The following is a 20,549-nucleotide window of genomic DNA, read 5'->3' as shown; positions in this document are numbered from 1 at the left end:
GCAGGATGCGCGCACTGCGCATGCACGGCCGTCTTTCCGCCCGTCGTGCGAAAGTCCCTGCTCAGTTTTTCTTTTTCTGCGGTGGAGAGTGGCTGCTTTGTAGGTCTCTCTCCTCAGGCCCAGAGAAAGAGTCTTCCTTTTTGATCGAGTTTTTTTTTCCCTCTTTTATCTTTCTTTTGCTTTCTTTTATCCTGCCTACAAAACTAAAAAAAAAATATATATATATATACCTTATTTCTTAGTTTGGCCCTTTAAGTATCCTTTCATTTTCGTTGCGGGTACGCACTTTCTCATTTTTGTGCCCTTTTAATTGGCACAATCGCGAATTTTGACTTTGCCGCCGCTATTTTTCCATCCATGTCATCGAGGACTCCCAGCGGCTTCAAGAAGTGTACTCGGTGCAACCGGTCAATCTCAGGTACTGATCCCCACGCATGGTGTCTTCAGTGCCTTGGGCCCGACCATCGCCCAGACGCATTGTGAAAATGATGAGGCTAATGTGCAGATGGTGAGGATGGAGCTCCCACCTCAGGATCCCAGGTCCCTCTTTCACTCAGGGTGAGCTGGTTCTCAGTATGCAGATTTATGCAAATTAATCTACCACCCTTTTCTGCTCAGGGTGACCTGCTTCTCAAAAAGCAAACACAGTCAGGTTTCACCTCTCAGGCTATTTTCATACACATCTTTATTCCAGCCTCTGGGGCACACTTCTTTTAGCTTAAAACACTTTCACAAGCTTAAACAGTTCTTCCAGCTTAACCATTTCATTTCTTCCCCCTGAGCCCTCTCACACATCCATTTGGGCTCAGTACTAACTCAGTCCCCGGACACACAGTCCCCGGACACACAGTCCCCGGATCCACAGTCTTTTCCTCTGGAACACACAGTACCTCTTCACTGCCCTAGACACACAGTCTTTTCAGCTGGGACACACAGTACCTCTTCACTGTTCTAGACACTCTAGGGCCTTCTTACCCCAGCCAGCTTCCTTCTTGGGAACACCCAGTTCTACCACCAGTCCAAAGGGCACAGCCAGTACTTCTCATGGGGATTCCTCTGCTTCAGTTACCAGCCCCTTCTTCAGCTGCCAGCTCTCCTTCCTTCCTTCACAACTCAGGAGGAGTATAAGTAGTTAATAGCCAAACAGGACCCAGCCCATAACCTGCTGCACCTGTTTCTATCCCCAGGACTCTCCCCGGTCCTAGCGACCTCCAGCTATCCTCCAGGACTCGCCCCGGTCCTAGCGACCTCCAGCTATACCTCCCCTTTCTGGCTCCCTTCAGCAACTCACCCAGCCCTTTTCCCTGGACATTTTAGGGCTTCAACGCCCTCTAGGGGCCTAACCCGGGTAGGATAGCCTCTTCCTTATCACAGCATGTAAGTTGTGTCTTAGCCTTAAAAGGCGGGCACAAGTGTCGAGAAAAGCTCTTCAGGATCGTCTTTTTGGAGATTCAACCGGTTCTTCGGCATCGACGTCGACAGCGGTACCGAGGTCGGCGGCATCAATATCGGCACCGAAGATGGCATTGACTTAAGGAGCACAGGTAATAGCTGTCTGGAGACCACCACACGCTGGAAGCAGTGAGCCGTCGAGTGGGTCTCCACCTGCCTCGAAGTCTCCTGCTGTGCAGGCCCCCCGGGACCAACCACTCTCGGACCCGACCCCGAGGAGGCGTGTGGATTCCACGTCCTCGTCGGTACCGAGGAGTATCGATGATGTGCATTGAGCGAAGGCGAAGAAGCATCGTCATCGGTCTCCTTCCAAGCACGGTATCGGGAGCTCCGGGGCGTCGAGGGATTCGGCACCCATGAAGCGCCGACACTGGGAGGACCGCTCACACTCCATTCAAGAGGTGTCGGTGCGTCAGTCTTTGGGCAGCCCAGTACCGCCTCCTCGACCTCCACAGATTCTGTCGCCGATTCTTGCACCAACCCCGCAGCCTTGCTCGACAGCGACTCTAGTTGAGCATATCCGAGCCATTCTTCCAGGTCTTCTCGAGGGGTTGCTGCGTCAGTCTGCTCCAGTATCGGGGGTGCTTGCGCCCTCGTACCATCGATGGAAGCGGCAACTGGTTCTATGCCTGTGGTGAGGACGCCGGTGCCACCTGCCACCCAGGTCAACTCCCCGTCGACATCGCTGAAGGGGGCTTCATCACCGTCGGCATGGGAGTTGACTTCTCGACATTCCCATCGAGGACGTGGTTCCTTGGTGTCGAGACGGGCCCGGTTTCGGACTACAGTTCGTGAACTCTTGTCCGATGCCAATGAGGATGCCTCGTAGGATGAAAGGGCAAGATCCCAGGTATTTCTCTTCCGAGGAGTCTTGTGGTCTTCCCTTTGATCCTACTCTTTCACCTGAAAGAAAGCTTTCTCCCCCGGAGAGTCTTTCTTTCTCTTCATTTGTCCGGGAAATGTCTGTGGCTATTCCCTTCCCTGTGGTATCTGAGGATGAGCCCAGGACTGAGATGCTCGAGGTCCTTGACTATCCTTCACCACCTAAGGAGTCATCCACAGTTCCTTTGCATAATGTGCTCATGGAGACTCTTATGCGGAACTGGATGAAACCACTAAATAATCCCACCATTCCCAAGAAAGCTGAGTCCCAATATCGGATTCACGGAGAACCTGAGCTGATGAAGTCGCAGTTACCTCACGACTCTATGGTTGTGGATTCCGCTCTCAAGAAAGCCAGGAGTTCTAGAGAATTTGCCTCGGTGCCCCCGGGAAGAGAATCTAGAACTCTGGACTCTTTTGGGAGAAAGGCGTATCAGGCCTCTATGCTCGTGGCCAAAATTCAATCCTACCAGCTGTACACGAGCATTCAAGAGGAACATGCTGAAGCAACTGGCGGACTTGGTTGATAAGCTTCCTCCGGAGCAGACCAAGCCTTTTCTGGAGGTGGTCAGGCAGCTGAAGGCGTGTCGTAAATTCTTGTCCAGGGGTGCTTACGATTCTTTTGATGTTGCATCCAGAACCACTGCCCAAGGTATAGTGATGCGCAGACTCTCCTGGCTGCGTGCCTCTGACCTGGACAATTAAATCCAGCAGCGGATTGCGGATGTCCCTTGCCAGTGTATAATATTTTTGGTGAGAAAGTCGAACAGGTGGTTGATCAGATCACGCAGCGGGAAACCGCTATGGACAATCTCTCCCGCCGGGCGCCTTCTGCTACTACCTCCTCCTTCTCGACAGCCTTCTCAGGCTCATCCCTAGAGCGCTCGTTCTCGTCAACAGCATGCACCAAGGCAGGCCCCTGTAGCTCCCCAGCAAAAGCAAGGGATGGACTTTTAACTGGCTCCAGCTGAGCATAGCTGCTATAAATGTGTCCGTCCCGGAGGACTTGCCGGTCGGAGGGAGGTTAAAATTTTTTCACCAAAGGTGGCCTCTCATAACCTCCGATCGGTGGGTTCTTCAAATAGTCCAGTTAGGATACTCCCTCAATTTGATCTCCAGACCTCCAAATTGCCCACCGGGAGCTCAGTCCTTCAGCTTCCAGCATAGGCAGGTACTTGCAGAGGAACTCTCCGCCCTTCTCAACGCCAATGTGGCCGAGCCCGTTCCACCAGGCCAAGAAGGGCTAGGATTCTATTCCAGGTACTTTCTTGTGCACAAGAAAACAGGGGGGGATGCGTCTCATCCCAGACCTAAGGGCCCTGAACAAATTCCTGTTCCGCGAAAGTCCAGGATGGTTTCCCTGGGCACCCTTCTTCCCATGATTCAGGAAAACAATTGGCTATGCTCTCTGGACTTAAAGGATGCTTATGCACACATCCCGAACCTTCCAGCTCACAGGAGATATCTTCGATTCCGTCTGTAAGCGCAGCACTTCCAGTATTGTGTGCTGCCCTTTGGTGTGGCATCTACGCCAAGGGTCTTTACAAAGTGCCTGGCAGTAGTTGCAACGTCGCTACGCAGACTGGGAGTGCATGTGTTCCCTTATCTCGACGATTGGCTGGTGAAGAACACCTCAGAGGCAGGAGCTCTACAGTCCATGCAGGTGACTATTCAACTGCTGGAGCTATTTGGGTTTGTTATAAGTTACCCCAAGTCCCATCTTTTCCCTGTTCAGCAACTGGAATTTATAGGAGCAGCTCTGCTGGACTCACACACGGCTCGTGCCTATCTTCCAGAAGCGAGAGCAGACAATTTTCTGTCTCTAGTTTTTATGGCCAGGGTGTCTCAGCAGATCACAGCTCGGCAGATTGAGACTTCTAGGCCATATGGCCTCCACAGTCCATGTGACACCCATGGCCCGTCTTCACATGAGATTAGCTCAATGGACCCTAGCTTCTCAGTGGTATCAAGATGCAGGGGATCTAGGGGATGCAATCCAGCTGTCCACCGATTTTCACAATTCCCTTCAGTGGTGGATAATTCGATCGAATTTGACCTTGGGGCGTCCTTTTCAAATTCCTCAGCCACACAAAGTGCTGACCACGGATGCATCCCTCCTAGGGTGGGGAGCTCATGTTGATGGGCTTCACACTCAAGGAGTTTGGTCCCTCCAGGAAAAAGGTCTTCAGATCAATCTCCTGGAGTTGCGGGCGGTCTGGAACGCTCTAAAGGCTTTCAGAGATCGGCTGTCTAATCAAATTATCCAAATTAAAACAGGCAATCAGGTTGCCATGAACTACATCAACAAGCAGGAGGGCACCGGATCTCGCCCCGTGTCGGGAAGCCGTCCAGATGTGGCTTTGGGCTCGCCGTTACAGCATGTTTCTCCAAGCCACGTATCTGGCAGGTGTAAACAACAGTCTGACCGACAGATTGAGCAGGATAATGCAACCTCACGAGTGGTCGCTCAACTCGGGCGTGGTACGCAAGATCTTCCAAGAGTCTGGCACCCCCTCGGTGAATCTTTTTGCCACTCAACTCAATCACAAGGTCCCTCAGTTCTGTTCCAGACTTCAGGCCCACGACAGAATAGCATTGGATGCCTTTCTCCTTCATTGGGGGAGAGGCCTTTTGTACGCATATCCTCCCATCCCTCTGGTGGGAAAGACTTTGCTGAAACTCAAGCAAGACCGCGGAACCATGATTCTGATTGTTCCCTTCTGGCCACATCAGATTTGGTTCCCTCTTCTTCTAGAGTTGTCCTCCGAAGAACTGTGGAGATTGGAGTGTTTTCCAACCCTCATAACTCAGAACGAGGGGGCGCTTCTGCATCCCAACCTCCGGTCTCTGACTTTCACAGCCTGGATGTTGAGAGCGTAGAATTCGTTTCCTTGGGTCTCTCTTAGGGTGTCTCCCGGGTTTTGCTTGCTTCCAGGAAAGATTCCACGAAGAGGTGTTACTTTTTCAAATGGAGGAGGTTTGCCGTCTGGTGTGATAGCAAGGCCCTAGATCCTCACTTTACACAGACCCTGCATGACTACCTTCTACACTTATCAGAGTCTGGTCTCAAGACCAACTCCGTAAGAGTTCATCTTTTTGCAATTAGTGCTTATCATCAACATGTAGAGGGTAAGCCTATCTCTGGACAGCCTTTAGTTGTTCGCTTCATGGGAGGTTTGCTTTTATTAAAGCCCCCTGTCAAACCTCCACCAGTGTCATGGGATCTCAACGTCGTTCTCACCCAGCTGATGAAGCCTCCTTTTGAGCCACTGAATTCCTGCCATCTGAAGTACTTGACCTGGAAGGTCATTTTCTTGGTAGCTGTTACTTCAGCTCGTAGAGTCAGTGAGCTTCAAGCCTTGGTAGTGCATGCTCCTTATCTAAAGTTTCATCACAACAGAGTAGTCCTCCGCACTCACCTTAAGTTCTTGCCGAAGGTGGTGTCAGAGTTCCATCTGAACCAGTCAATTGCCTTGCCAACATTTTTCCCCATCCTCATACCCGCCCTGCTGAACATCAGTTGCACACCTTGGACTGCAAGAGAGCATTGGCCTTTTACGTGGAGCAGACAAGCCCCTTCAGACAGTCCACCCAAATGTTTGTTTCTATTGATCCCAACAGAAGGGGAGTCGTAGTTGGGAAACGCACCATTTCCAATTGGCTAACAGATTGCATTTCCTTCGCTTATGCCCAAGCTGGGCTGAATCTTGAGGGTCATGTCATGGCTCATAGTGTTAGAGCCATGGCAGCGTCAGTGGCCCACTTGAAGTCAGCCACTATGGAAAAGATTTGCAAGGCTGCGACGTGGTCATCAATCCACACATTCACATCTCACTACTGCCTTCATCAGGATAACTGACGCAATGGTCAGTTAGGGCTGTTGGTGCTGCAGAATCTGTTCGGGGTTTAGAATCCAACTCCAGCCCTCTAGGTTCATTTTTATTCTGTTCCAGGCTGCACTCTCAGATGTTTCTGCTTTAGGTCAATGTCAGTTATGTCATAGCCGTTGCAAGGTCCAATTGACCTTCTTTGTAGTTTTGAGTGAGCCTGGGTGCTAGGGATACTGTAGGTGTAATAAATAACTCTTATGGGAACAGCTACCCTCAGGTTACTTATGCCAAGGTGCAATGTGCAGAAGTCTGTCTACGCAAACTTCCTAGCTCAGTCTAGGGGATAATATACAAGAACCTTGCTTCTGGCACCTAGCCAGGAGTTCTGTTAGAAAAGTGAAACCAAGCCACAGCTGAGATATATATAGATAGGAAAATATACAGATATGGAAACTCTCTTCAACAAGGCTTAGCAAAAATACAAAAAAATATAAATATATCTTGCTGATAATGACTAGATTGTTACTGTCTACAGACTATACAAAATGATTCTTATTAGAACACTAGGTAAATTACACAACCTGATCTGTAAAAGAACTGATACTACCTCTTATGAAAAATACAAGTTAGCAGCATATTCCCTGACCACGAGCTGACATGAACCAATCTTTCTTAGATAAATACCACTCACTAATCCCAGACTAGGAAGTAAATCACAGTGATCTCACCACTGTTCTTAGGCAGACTTCCGATGAGACAGGAGCAGATTCCTTATCAGACTCGAGCTGTTTTCTCAGCAGGTCTGTGTCTTAGATGTAGTGTAGGTCCTCTGCAGAAAGCAGGTATCCGTCCCTCCGTGTTGCTTCTCAGAGCCAATATATCTGCCACACGGTATTTGCACCAGTTGTGCAGGTCACAAGGTTAGTACCAAACACAGTCTCTGGCTCTCCCCGAGCCATGCTGGGTTTCTCAGGTCTTCTTGCCAGTTACCCCTCTTCCGATGGTCTCCGCCCGACTAACTTTCTTCAGTTCCTGCTTTCTCAGACTCTCCCAGTCAGGTGACAGCAGGGACCAATCCGGATCTTGTCCAGCTCATTCCAAGAGCAAGAAGAGCTCTTTGTTTTGTGACCTTGGAAATGGTAACTTTCTGGTGCCATGGGTCTGACTCCTGTCTCAGCTTCTATAGCTTCTATAAGGGGTGATTGGAACACAGAATGTTCTTGGCTTCAGTAAGTCTGCCAGTGATTTTCCATAAGCTGAAAAGCTGTATCTTTGCTGACACACAGAATGTTTGGGTCAGAGGTTGCAGACTCCATCTTGATGTATGATGATGAATTAGACGTATGAACCAAGACCAGCTTAAGTGAGATCACTGGGAAATACCCCTACAATACCCCATCAGTGAGAACAAGCAGCCTGCTTGTCCTCGGAGAAAGCAAAGATACATACCTGTAGGAGGTATTCTCCGAGGACAGCAGGCTGATTCTGCCCACTTCCCCTTTGGAGTTGTTCTTTTCCTTGCTATTGCTTTTTGATCTAACTGAGCGGGGACTCTCGCGCGACGGGCGCGTCCCACGCCCTGGAAGGCTCTGGCAATGTTTTGTTATTTTGCTCTGGAACATTGCCGTTCCTGGGCCGCCTTGGACGTCGACCCATCAGTGAGAACAATCAGCCTGCTGTCCTCCGAGAATACCTGCTACAGGTATGTATCTTTGCTTTTTGTGTAAATGGTGTACTCACTTCTTTACTGTAGGAAGTTCTTGTGAATTTAAATAAGAATTTTTCAATAATAAATTTTTTTAAAAATTCTGTGTTTATCAATATCTTCCTCTTTTAAACCCTAATCTTTAAGTTACCAAGCTCAGAATAAAATAATGTCACTTACCCACAGAGATGTCCTCTTCTCTCAGAACTTCTCAGAAAGTAGTCATCACTGATCTGCATGACCAGTTCATTAATCTCTGTTTTAAATTTGTAGAAGGAACATAAGAGTGCTGACTTTAGTCTGAAGCAAAAATTGTAATATGTTGATCACTCTTTACTTGGGTATTTAATAATGATTTGTTTAATATGAACATGTTATGAATGAGTAATTGTAGCAGTGAGCAAATTCTATATAAATCTATGGATAATCATGTCAAACTATGCATAATCACGACAAACTATGCATAATCACCACAAACTAGGGACCTTGATCATTCTATTGTGTTTAACATGTATGATATTCTTTTCTTGCTCATAGATTGAGAAAGGAGAGGGAGTTGATGATCACAGAGCTCAGTCAAATGCTTTGCAGCGAACTGACAGAGGAAGTACTGGGAGAAAATATGAAAGCAACATCAGTGAAAGAATTGAAGTATGTTTGCATGGAACCTTTATATGTGTTTACTATTTTTGTATCTTTTTACTGTGAATTAGCCCCTAAGAGTTTCTGCTCTTCTGCCATCAGTAATGGAAGTACATTGGTTTTAAATTGCTCTTCATGTTAACACGAGACAAAACTTTCAGTTCCTATTTGGCCTCCTGGTCTGCAGGCTTTGACAAGCAGCAGGCCACAGTGAATCTGAACTCTAACTGTGCTTCTGTTCCTCGGGCTCTGCACTGCCAAGCAGGAGGCCAGGGTTCCATTTCTAGCTTTGGCTTAGTTTAATTTAGTAAAGTTCTTGTAACAAATATCAAAAGAGTTTGCAGTCATTCATAAAACAAAAAGCAATAAAAACAATAACAGCAGGAAATGAAAGGTAAGAGGATAAGAGGGAGAGAGAAACAAAAAAAATGGTATAAGTAAAGCCAGGCTTCACTGGCTGCATTCTGCCGTAACCCAAAAGATTCAAGAGGCTGATCAAGTGGAATCCCCTCCATTTTCTATTTGATCTCCATAGACTAGGAAGAAGAAGAAAGACTTAAGTACAAATGTGAATCGCTTGTAGTTGGAATTAGCACACAAGTTCCAGAGGGAAGGGACGATGAGGAAAAATGCAGATTGTCCTGTTTAGACTGGCCTGAACACGGAGTGCTGCTGACGTGTGGAATGACGTGATTGGAAAGGTGCTTCCTTTCTCTTTTAAAAAGGATAGGAGAGCCTCATTTGATGGGTCATGTGATTCAGTCATTGAAGAGTTTTCCAGGAAAGCTTTGCAGGCTTGGTTGCTTGAGCACCACCAGACTTAAAGCGCCTCACGTGGCATTTCTTGGTTTCTCCGAGGACAAGCAGGTTGCTTGTTCTCACAAATGGGTGACGTCCACGGCAGCCCCTCCGATCGGAGATCTCCCTAGCAACAGAGTTTGCTAGTTGTCACGCGCGCCCGCGATGCGCACATGCGTGGCCATCTTCCCGCCCGACATCGCTTGTGTTCGCTAGTCTCCTTTTTTCCGCGGCTCGGAACGGCTGTTTTTTTTGGTCGCTCCGCGCCCCTTGGAGATCCCTCGCGATTCGCGGTCTTTTTCTAACTTTTTCTAACTTTTTTACCTTTATTTCTAGTGTTGGCCCGTAAGTTTTCTTTTGTGGTCGAGTGCGGCTTTTTCGCCACCCGTTCGTTTTTTGGTGAGTTTTTGGTGCCCCTTTTTTTCACCATCGCGGACTTCGATTTTGCTGGCGAGATTTTTCCGCCCATGTCATCGAAGCCTTCCAGCGGCTTCAAACCGTGCACCCAGTGCGGCCGGATAATCTCTCTCACTGATAGGCGCGCTTCTTGCCTTCAGTGTCTGGGGGCTGGGCACCGTCCTCAGGCCTGTAATCTCTGTCTTCTTTTGAAGAGGAGAACTCAGGCGGCGAGATTAGCCCAGTGGAACAGTTTGTTCGGGGCTTCATCTGGCGCGTCGACATCCTCAGTCCCGCGGTCCTCGGCATCAGAGCCTTCGGTACCGCGTTCGGTACCGGCATCGACATCGAGGCCTTCGGTATCGAGGTCATCGTCGGGTGCAGCTGCGAGACCGGGATCGTTCCTCCTGAGGATGTCGTCAGAGGGTGCTTCGATGTCGAGTGCAGGTGAGGGCTGTCCATTCCCCTGCTGGTGGCGGTGAGCCCATGAGCAGGTCTCCGCCTGTCTCGAGGGCTCCCGCGGTACAGCCCCCCCCCCCCCCCCCCGGGATCGACCCTCTTTGGACCTGGACCCGAGGAAGCGTATGGATTCGACGTCTTCCTCTTTGGTACCGGGGGGGTACCAATGGCGTGCGTCGTGCGAAGGCAAAGAAGCACCGGCATCGGTCACCCTCCAAGCGTGGTACCGAGAGCTCTGGGTTGCCAGTACCACCGGCACCCAAGTGTCGACATCGGGAGGACCACTCACTCTCCATTCAGGAGGTGTCGATGCGTTCCCCTGTGGACAGCCCAGTACCGCCTCCATCCCCGGAACAGGTTCGCAGCTCGACGCCAGTATCAGCCCCACCGCCTTTCTCCACAGCCTCTCTGAATGAGAGCCTCAGGGCCGTCCTTCCGGGGATCCTGGAGGAGCTGTTTCGCCCCTTCTCCGGTACCGGGGGTGCTTGCGCCGTCGAGTGAGGCGATGGCTGGGCCCTCGTCTGCGGTGAGGACGCCCGCCCCGGTACCGCTTGCAGTGCCGGAGCCGGCCGCCTCCCAGGAGGACTCCAACGCCCCCGCCACGGGAGTCCTCTTCTCGACGCTCCCACCGTGGCCGTGTTTCCACGGAGTCGAGGCGGGCGCAGCTTCGGACCGAAGTCCACCAGCTGGTGTCCGACACTGATGAGGAGGCCTCGTGGGAAGCAGAGGAAGACGTCAGATATTTCTCTGACGAGGAGTCTGACGGTCTTCCTTCTGATCCTACTCCCTCGCCTGAAAGACAGCTTTCTCCTCCGGAGAGTCTCTCTTTCGCGGCCTTTGTCCGGGAAATGTCTACGGCAATTCCCTTTCCCGTGGTCACGGAGGATGAGCCGAGAGCTGAGATGCTGGAGCTCTTGGACTATCCTTCGCCACCTAAAGAATCGTCCACAGTACCCATACATCATGTCTTCAGAAAGACGTTGCTGGTGAACTGGGCGAAACCTTTAACTACGCCCCACATCCCCAAGAAGATCGAATCTCAATATCGGATCAATGGGGACCCGGAGTTGATGCAGACTCAGTTGCCACATGACTCTGGTGTAGTGGATCTGGCCCTCAAGAAGGCCAAGAGCTCTAGAGTGTGCGCTTCGGCGCCCCCGGACAAAGACTCTAGAACCTTGGACTCTTTTGGGCAGAAGGCCTACCATTCTGCAATGCTCATCGCCAAGATCCAGTCCTATCAGCTCTACACGAGCATACACATGCGGAACAATGTGCGGCAGTTGGCGGACTTGGTCGACAAGCTCCCTTCTGAGCAGGCCAAGCCTTTTCAGCAGGTGGTCAGGCAGCTGAAGGCGTGTAGGAAATTCCTGGCCAGGGGGGTCTTTGACTCTTTTGATGTTGTATCCAGGGCCGCTGCGCTTGGTGTGGTGATGCGCAGGCTCTCATGGCTGCGCGCCTCCGACCTGGAAAATCGAATCCAGCAGCGGATTGCGGATGCCCCTTGCCGGGGGGGGGGGGGGGGGACAATGTTTTTGGGGACAAGGTTGAACAGGTGGTTGAACAGCTCCACCAGCGGGATACCGCTTTCGACAAGTTCTCCCTCCGGCCGCCTTCAGCCTCTACCTCTTTGGGTAGACGTTTTTATGGGGGAAGGAGGACGGTTCCCTATTCTTCCGGTAAGTGTAGTTACAATCCTCCTTCCTGCCAGCCTGCTTCTCAGGCTAAACCCCAGCGCGCTCGCTCTCGTCAGCAGCGCGCGCCTCAGGCCCCTGCGGCTCCCCAGCAAAAGTCAGGGGCGGGCTTTAGACTGGCTCCTGCAGAGCATAGCCGACGTTCCAGTGTCTGTGCTGGACGGCCTACCGGTCGGGGGGGAGGTTAACATTTTTTCACCAAAGGTGGCCTCTTGTAACCTCCGATCAGTGGGTTCTCAAAATAGTCCGGCTAGAGTACTCTCTGAATTTGACCTCAATGCCTCCAAATTGCCCACCGGGAGCTCAATCCTTCAGCTTCCAGCACAGGCAGGTACTTGCAGAGGAACTCTCCGCCTTTCTCAGCGCCAATGCGGTCAAGCCCGTGCCACCGGGGCAAGAAGGGCTGGGACTCTATTCCAGGTACTTACTTGTGGAAAAGAAAACAGGGGGGATGCGTCCCATCCTAGACCTAAGGGCCCTGAACAAATATCTGGTCAAAGAAAAGTTCAGTATGCTTTCCCTGGGCACTCTTCTTCCCATGATTCAACAGGACGATTGGCTATGCTCTCTGGTCTTAAAGGATGCCTATACGCACATCCCGATTCTGCCAGCTCACAGGCAGTATCTTCGATTTTGTCTGGGAACACGGCATTTTCAGTACTGTGTGCTACCCTTTGGGCTCGCCTCCGCGCCCAGGGTATTCACCAAATGCCTAGCCGTAGTAGCGGCTTCTCTGCGCAGGCTGGGAGTGCATGTGTTCCCTTACCTCGACGATTGGCTGGTAAAGAACACCTCCGAGGCAGGAGCTCAGCAGTCCATGCAGGTGACTATTCGACTCCTGGAGCTGCTAGGGTTTGTAATAAATTATCCAAAGTCCCACCTTCTTCCAGTTCAGAAACTCGAATTCATAGGAGCTCTGCTGGATTCCCAGACGGCCCGTGCCTACCTCCCAGAGACCAGGGCCGACAATCTGCTGACCCTTGTCTCCTCGGTGCGGGCATCGCAGCAGATCACAGCTCGGCAGATGTTGAGATTGCTCGGCCACATGGCCTCCACGGTTCACGTGACTCCCATGGCCCGCCTTTTTATGAGATCTGCTCAATGGACCCTAGCCTCCCAGTGGTGCCAAGCTGCTGGGAGCCTAGAGGACGTGGTCTGTCTGTCCACGAGGTTTCTCCTCTCCCTTCATTGGTGGACAATTCGATCCAATTTGACCCTGGGATGTCCCTTCCAGATTCCTCAGCCGCAAAAGGTGTTGACCACGGATGCGTCACTCCTGGGGTGGGGAGCGCATGTCGATGGGCTCCACACCCAAGGGACTTGGTCCGTCCAGGAACAAGGTCTACAGATCAACCTCCTGGAGTTGCGAGCAGTATGGAACGCTCTGAAGGCTTTCAGAGATCGGCTGTCCCATCAAATTATCCAAATTCAGACAGACAACCAGGTTGCTATGTATTACATCAACAAGCAGGGGGGCACCGGATCTCGCCCCCGTGTCGGAAAGCCGTCAGCTTGTGGCACTGGGCACGCCGGTTCGGCATGTGGCTCCAGGCCACGTATCTGGCAGGTGTAAACAACAGTCTGGCCGACAGATTGAGCAGGATAATGCAACCGCATGAGTGGTCGCTCAGTTCCAGAGTGGTTTGCGAGATCTTCCAAGTGTGGGGCACCCCCTTGGTGGACCTCTTTGCCACTCAGACCAATCACAAGGTCCCTCAGTTCTGTTCCAGGCTGCAGGCCCACAGCAGACTAGCGTCGGATGCTTTCCTTCTGTTTTGGGGGGAAGGTCTCCTGTACGCCTATCCTCCCATTCCTTTGATAGGGAGGACTTTGCTGAAACTCAAGCAAGACAGGGGAACCATGATTTTGATTGCTCCTTTTTGACCTCGTCAGATCTGGTTCCCTCTTCTTCTGGAGTTGTCTTCCGAAGAACCGTGGAGATTGGACTGCTTTCCAACCCTCATCACGCAGAACGAGGGGGCGCTCCTCCATCCCAACCTTCGGTCTCTGGCCCTCACAGCCTGGATGTTGAGAGCGTAGACTTCGCCTCCTTGGGTCTGTCAGAGGGTGTCTCCCGAGTCTTGCTTGCTTCCAGGAAAGATTCTACCAAGAGGAGTTATTTTTTCCTCTGGTGACGGTTTGCTGTGTGGTGTGATGGCAAGGCCTTAGATCCTCGTTCTTGTCCTACACAGACCCTGCTTGAATACCTTCTACATGAATCGGAGTCTGGTCTTAAAACCAACTCTGTAAGGGTTCATCTTAGTGCGATTAGTGTATACCATTACCATGTGGAAGGTAAGCCGATCTCGGGACAGCCTTTAGTTGTTCGCTTCATGAGAGGTTTGCTTTTGTCGAAGCCCCCAGTCAAACCTCCTACAGTGTCATGGGATCTCAATGTCGTTCTCACCCAGCTGATGAAACCTCCTTTTGAGCCACTGGATTCCTGTCATCTGAAGTACTTGACCTGGAAGGTCATTTTCTTGGTGGCAGTTACTTCAGCTCGCAGAGTCAGTGAGCTGCAAGCCTTGGTAGCTCATGCTCCTTATACCAAATTTCATCATAACAGAGTAGTCCTCCGCACTCACCCTAAGTTCTTGCCGAAGGTGGTGTCGGAGTTCCATCTGAACCAGTCAATTGTCTTGCCAATATTCTTCCCCCGTCCTCATACCCACCCTGCTGAAAGTCAATTGCACGCTTTGGACTGCAAGCGAGCATTGGCCTTCTATCTGGAGCGGACAAGCCCACACAGACAGTCCACCCAACTTTTAGTTTTTTTTGATCCCAACAGGAGGGGAGTGGCTGTGGGGAAGCGCACTATTTCAAATTGGCTAGCAGACTGCATTTCCTTCACTTACGCCCAGGCTGGGCTGACTCTTGAGGGTCATGTCACGGCTCATAGTGTTCGAGCCATGGCGGCGTCAGTGGCCCACTTGAAGTCAGCCACTATTGAAGAGATTTGCAAGGCAGCGACGTGGTCATCTGTCCACACAATCACATCTCACTACTGCCTTCAGCAGGATTCCCGACGCGACAGTCGGTTCGGGCAGTCGATGCTGTAGAATCTGTTTAGGGTTTAGAATCCAACTCCACCCCCCTAGGCCCATTTTTATTCTGTTCCAGGCTGCACTCTGTTAGTTGGAAAAGTTTAGGTCAATCTCAGTTCCATATCATCATGCTGATCAATACATAGACTGGTGGGTTGTGTCCATCTACCAGCAGGTGGAGATAGAGAGCAATCCTTTTGCCTCCCTATATGTGGTCATGTGCTGCCGGAAACTCGCCAGTATGTTCTCTATCTCAGCAGGTGGTGGTAACACACAGCAGCAGTTCTGGCTAGGTCTCCAAGCCTAATTTTTAGGTTTTGTTGAGTACCTGGGGTTGAGGGCTCTTCTTGGGCAAGTGCAAACCTGGTGGTGCCAGGTCCCTCCTTTTCTCCCCCCTCCCGCTGGCTCCGTAAAAAAAAAAAAAAAAATTTTGGACGTCTATAAGGGCGTTTATTTCAACGTTTATTGCAGCTGCTCACTGGGACACCAGTTCGTTACAGCTCGGAGCGAGAAGCAGGTAATTTTACCTTTTTATAGCGGGCAGGGGGTTCCCCGTTCGGTCTCCATGTGGCTTATGGCGTCAGAGGGCGAGGGCGCGAGGATTCGCTCCCCGGACCGCGCGGGTGCGTCTAGCGGGGAAGCGGGGATTTCAAAACCTGAATCGCCTTTGTTAAGCATCAGTTTGGAGGCCGGTCAGTGTCCCGGTTCTTCCTCCGGTGCGGCGGTTTTTCCCGCCATAAGCGCCCATCCCCCGCTACTCGCCCACTCCATGTTGGCCGGCCACTCTGCTCGGACGGCTTCTTCTTGGGCCGCCCTCGAGCTGGGAGACGTTAATACTATGGTCGCCTCTGATTCGGGCGACGGTAAGAAAGCGGCCAAGTTAAGCGCCGTTCTTCCCGCGAGGCTCTCTCTCGGAGTTTCGCGCCGGACGCCATTTTGGATGCGCAGCACGTTTCTCCCCCGCTCTTGTGAGCGCCGGTTGAGGGTGCTGCTAGGGCCGTGGCCCAAGCTGCAGAAGTGCACTGTTCGGGGGATTCTCCCCTGAGTTGATTTTGCTGCTGCATCAGGCTTTTCTTATGCAAAACGCTGCCTCTGCCCCCTGTCTGATAAAGGGGTTGAGGCCTCCGGAAGCAAACGCCCTCGGGTGGATTTCCAGGCCCTAGAGGACTCTGTCTCCTCTGATGTAGATGAGGGCAGCGTATCTGAGTTCTCCCAACAGTCCTTTGGGGATTCCTTGGAGGAGACGGAGTCCCGCTCGGATGGAGCGGATGACCCCTCTGCAGCGCGGATCTTTCGCTCAGAGGATTTGCCCAACCTGTTAGTGCAGGCCATGAGCATTTTGAAGATTTCCTCTCCGGAGGATGTCTCTCCCTCAGCCTCTGTTGGCTCGGCCATTAAGCTGGGGACGAAGCGCCCGCCTAGAACCTTCCACGTGCATGAGGCCATGTGCACCTTGATTTCGGCTCAATGGGATGTCCCGGAAGCGAGCCTCAAAGTGGCTATGGCTATGTCCCGCCTCTATCCTCTGCCTGAAGGTGAACGGGAGGCCTTTCTTTGGCTTACCGTGGATTCTTTAATCACTGCGATGACTAAGAAAACGGCGCTACCGGTGGAAGGTGGCACGGCCCTAAAGGACGCCCAAGACAGAAGATTGGAGGCGGCCTTAAGGTCGTCCTTCGAGGCTGCTGCTTTAAGTTTGCAGGCCTCAGTTTGCGGCTCCTATGTGGCCAGGGCGTGCCTGACGATTGTGTAGCGGGCTTCCCCCTCGGATCCTTCCTTGAGGGCTGATTGGCCGGCCCTGGAATCGGGCTTGGCTTATTTGGCAGACTTGCTGTATGATGTCTTGAGAGCCTTAGCTAAAGGTATGGCTCAGACAGTCTCTGCGCGGTGGTGACTTTGGCTGAAGCATTGGTCTGCGGACCATGCCTCTAAGTCTCGCCTGGCTAAGTTGCCTTTTAAAGGCAGGCTGCTTTTTGGGGTCGAGCTGGACAAAATTGTGACCGATCTCGACACGTCTAAGGGCAAGAGGTTACCAGAGGTCAGGGCTCGGACCAGTGGTGCTCGCCCCGGTAACTCCAAAGGACGGTTTCAGGAAGCCCGTCGGTATCGCCCGGGCAAGTCGGGCTCCTTTGCCCCCTCTTCCTTCAAGAGGAACTTCTCCCCCAAGCAGCATTCCTTTCGCAGAGACCGCCGTCCCGGAGGTGCGCCCTCCGGACCTCCCCCAGGGTCTCGTACCCAATGACGGGGCCCTGGTCCATGGCCCAGTGCAGATTGGAGGACGCCTGTCCTCGTTTCTGGGCGAGTGGACCAGGGTAACTTCAGACGCTTGGGTGCTGGAAGTTATCAGAGACGGCTACAAGCTAGAGTTCTGCCGACCCTTAAGAGACGGGTTTGTACTCTCTCCCTGCAAGTCTCCGGTCAAAGCTGTGGCAGTGCAGCAGACTTTGGACAATCTGATCCGCCTGGGTGCGGTCGTTCCGGTGCCAGAAAATCAGCTTGGCAAGGGACGTTTCTCCATTTACTTTGTGGTACCAAAGAAAGGAGGTTTTGTATGGACTATCCTCGACCTCAAAGGGGTCAATCGGGCCTTGAAAGTTTGGCACTTCTGAATTTAGACTCTCCGCTCTGTTATAGCGGCAGTGAAGGCAGAGGAGTTCCTGGCATCCTTGGACATCAAGGAAGCTTACCTGCATATTCCCATCTGGCCTCCTCATCAACGCTTTCTGCGTTTTGCAGTCCTGGGCCGACAATTCCAGTTCAGAGCCCTCCCGTTCGGGTTGGCTACTGCTCCGCGGACCTTCTCCAAAGTAATGGTGGTCATCGCGGCCTTCCTACGAAAGGAAGGAGTACAAGTCCATCCTTATCTGGACGACTGGTTGATCCGAGCCCCCTCTTATGCAGAGTTCGGCAGAGCTGGAGACCGGGTGATTGCTCTGGGGTGGATCATCAACTGGGAGAAAAGCCAGCTGCGCCCGACTCAGTCCCTGGAATATCTGGGAGTTCGATTCGACACCCAAGTGGGCAGAGTGTTCCTGCCGGACAATCGAATTGTCAAGCTTCAGGCTCAGGTGGACCAGTTCCTAGTAGCCTCTCCTCTTCGGGCTTGGGACTATGTGCAGCTGTTGGGCTCTATGACGGCCACGATGGAAGTAGTGCCCTGGGCCAGGGCTCTATGAGACCACTACAACTCTCTCTGCTGCAGCGCTGGACTCCAGTGTCGGAGGATTACGCTGTGCGCCTTCACTTGGACCTAGCGGTGTGCAAGGCGCTGAGCTGGTGGCTGAGGACAGACAAGTTGTCCGCAGGGATGCCTCTTTTGACCCCGGAGTGGGTTGTCGTCACGACGGACGCCTCTTTGACGGGCTGGGGAGCCCATTGCTTGGGAAGGACAGCGCAGGGGCTCTGGTCTCCTGCAGAGAAAAAGTGGTCTATCAACCTCCTGGAACTCAGAGCTTATTCGGTTGGCGCTTTTGGAGTTTCTCCCGGTACTGGCGTTGAAGCCAGTACGGGTCCTGTCGGACAATGCCATGGCTGTGGCCTATGTCAATTGTCAGGGAGGTACCAAGAGCGCCCCCTAGCCAAGGAGGCCATGAATCTATGCCAGTGGGCGGAAGCGAACCTGGAACAGCTGTCGGCGGCCCACATTGCTGGAGTCATGAATGTCAAGGCGGACTTTCTCAGTCGCCATACCTTGGATCCCGGAGAGTGGCAGCTATCGGCTCAGGCGTTCTTGGACATCACGAAGCGCTGGGGCTAGCCGAGCCTAGACCTGATGGCGTTATCGGCCAATTGCCAAGTGCCGCGCTTTTTCAGCAGAGGACGGGACCCTCAATCTCTGGGAGTAGATGCTCTTCTCCAACAGTGGCCGACACAGGAGCTTCTCTATGTGTTCCCGCCCTGGCCCATGTTGGGCAGGGTACTAGACCGGGTGGCAAAGCATCCGGGCCGGGTAATCCTGGTGGGTCCGGACTGGCCCAGACGTCCCTGGTATGCGGACTTGATCAGGCTCTCAGTGGACGGACCTCTGCGACTGCCAGCAGAGCAGGGCCTGTTGCATCAGGGTCCCGTGGTGATGGAGGATCCCTCCCCCTTTGGTCTTACGGCCTGGCTATTGAGCGGCAGCGTCTGAGGAAGAAAGGATTCTCAGACAAGGTCATCGCCACTATGCTGAGAGCGAGGAAGCGCTCTACTTCTACTGCTTACGCCAGGGTTTGGCGTACCTTTGCATTGTGGTGTGAGGCAGGCTCCCTTTCTCCCTTCACTGTTCCAATTTCTTCAGTGTTGGAGTTCCTGCAAGAAGGTCTGGAGAAAGGCCTGTCGCTCAGTTCCCTTGAAGTCCAGGTAGCGGCTCTGGCTTGCTTCAGGGGCCGCCTGAAGGGTGCTTCCCTGGCTTCGCAGCCAGATGTGGTGCGCTTTCTCAAGGGAGTTAATCACCTGCACCCTCCTCTGCACTCGGTACCTGCGTGGAATATCAATCTAGTGCTAAGAGCCTTGCAGAAGCCGCCTTTTGAACCCTTGTCGAGGGCATCTCTGAAAGACCTGACGTTGAAAGCAGTCTTTTTGGTGGCTATCACTTCAGCCAGAAGAGTTTCCGAGCTCCAGGCGCTATCATGTCGAGAGCCCTTTCTGCAGTTCACTGAGGCAGGAGTGTCTATTCGCACAGTGCCTTCCTTCCTGCCCAAGATTGTTTCTCGCTTCCATGTGAATCAGCAGCTCTGTCTCCCATCCTTTCGTAGGGAGGACTACCCAGAGGAGTACTCTGCTCTCAAATATCTAGATGTGAGACGAGTCATCATCAGATACTTGGAAGTGACCAATGATTTCCGGAAGTCGGATCATCTGTTTGTCCTGTTTGCAGGTCCTCGTAAGGGTCTGCAGGCTGCTAAGCCTACAGTGGCAAGATGGGTCAAGGAAGCCATTGCAGCGGCTTATGTGGCCGCGGGGAAGGTGCCGCCTTTCCGGCTGAAGGCTCACTCCACTAGAGCTCAGGCGGCCTCGATGGCAGAGGCCGGGTCCGTCTCCTTGGAAGAGATTTGCAAGGCGGCAACTTGGGCATCGGCTCATACCTTCTCCAGGCATTACCGCTTGACTGTGGCTGCTCGGGCGGAGGCCCGGTTTGGAGCTTCAGTGTTGCGGTCAGGGATTTCTATGTCCCGCCCTGGGTGAGTACTGCTTCGGTACATCCCACCAGTCTATGGATTGATCAGCTTGATGATATGGAAGGTAAAATTATGTATCATACCTGATAATTTTCTTTCCATTAATCATAGTTGATCAATCCATAGCCCCTCCCAGATATCTGTACTGTTTTTATTCTGGTTGCATTTCAGGTTCAAGTTTAGTCTTCAGTTCCTGTTCAGGAGGACTTCGTGTTCAAGTTTTTTCAATTGGATTCTTCAGGAGTTGAGACGATTTTGTGTTACAGTGAGCTGCTGCATTCCTCTCCCCTCCGTTTTACGGGGCTGGATTGAGACCTAAATTCTGCTGGCGCTCCCTCCCGCTTCATGCGGCTGTAGGGCAGCTTTGTACCCTTCCTGCTTCGGCGGTGTTAGGGTCAGTCAGCTCCTCCCGCGGTTGCAGGATAAGCCAGATCCCCCCGCATCGGTGGGGTGGTGTCTCTCCCGCGCTCCGCGGGGATGAACTGGAC

At 52.3% G+C, this 20,549-nt stretch overlaps 1 protein-coding gene across 1 annotated transcript in view; it reads left to right on the top strand.

Annotated features, from left to right (window-relative positions):
• Positions 1-20,549, top strand: part of MCM3AP (minichromosome maintenance complex component 3 associated protein) — an 888,504-nt gene that overhangs the window by 399,934 nt on the left and 468,021 nt on the right. The window contains 1 exon segment of the mRNA XM_030208795.1: positions 8,407-8,520. Within this exon segment, the coding sequence (XP_030064655.1) occupies positions 8,407-8,520 (114 nt within the window).

This window comes from Microcaecilia unicolor, chromosome 7 (assembly GCF_901765095.1).
Source record: "Microcaecilia unicolor chromosome 7, aMicUni1.1, whole genome shotgun sequence".
NCBI classification, from domain to species: Eukaryota; Metazoa; Chordata; class Amphibia; order Gymnophiona; family Siphonopidae; genus Microcaecilia; species Microcaecilia unicolor.
Note: the sequence above shows the minus strand (reverse complement) of the source record. Positions and strands in the feature narration are given on the sequence as shown.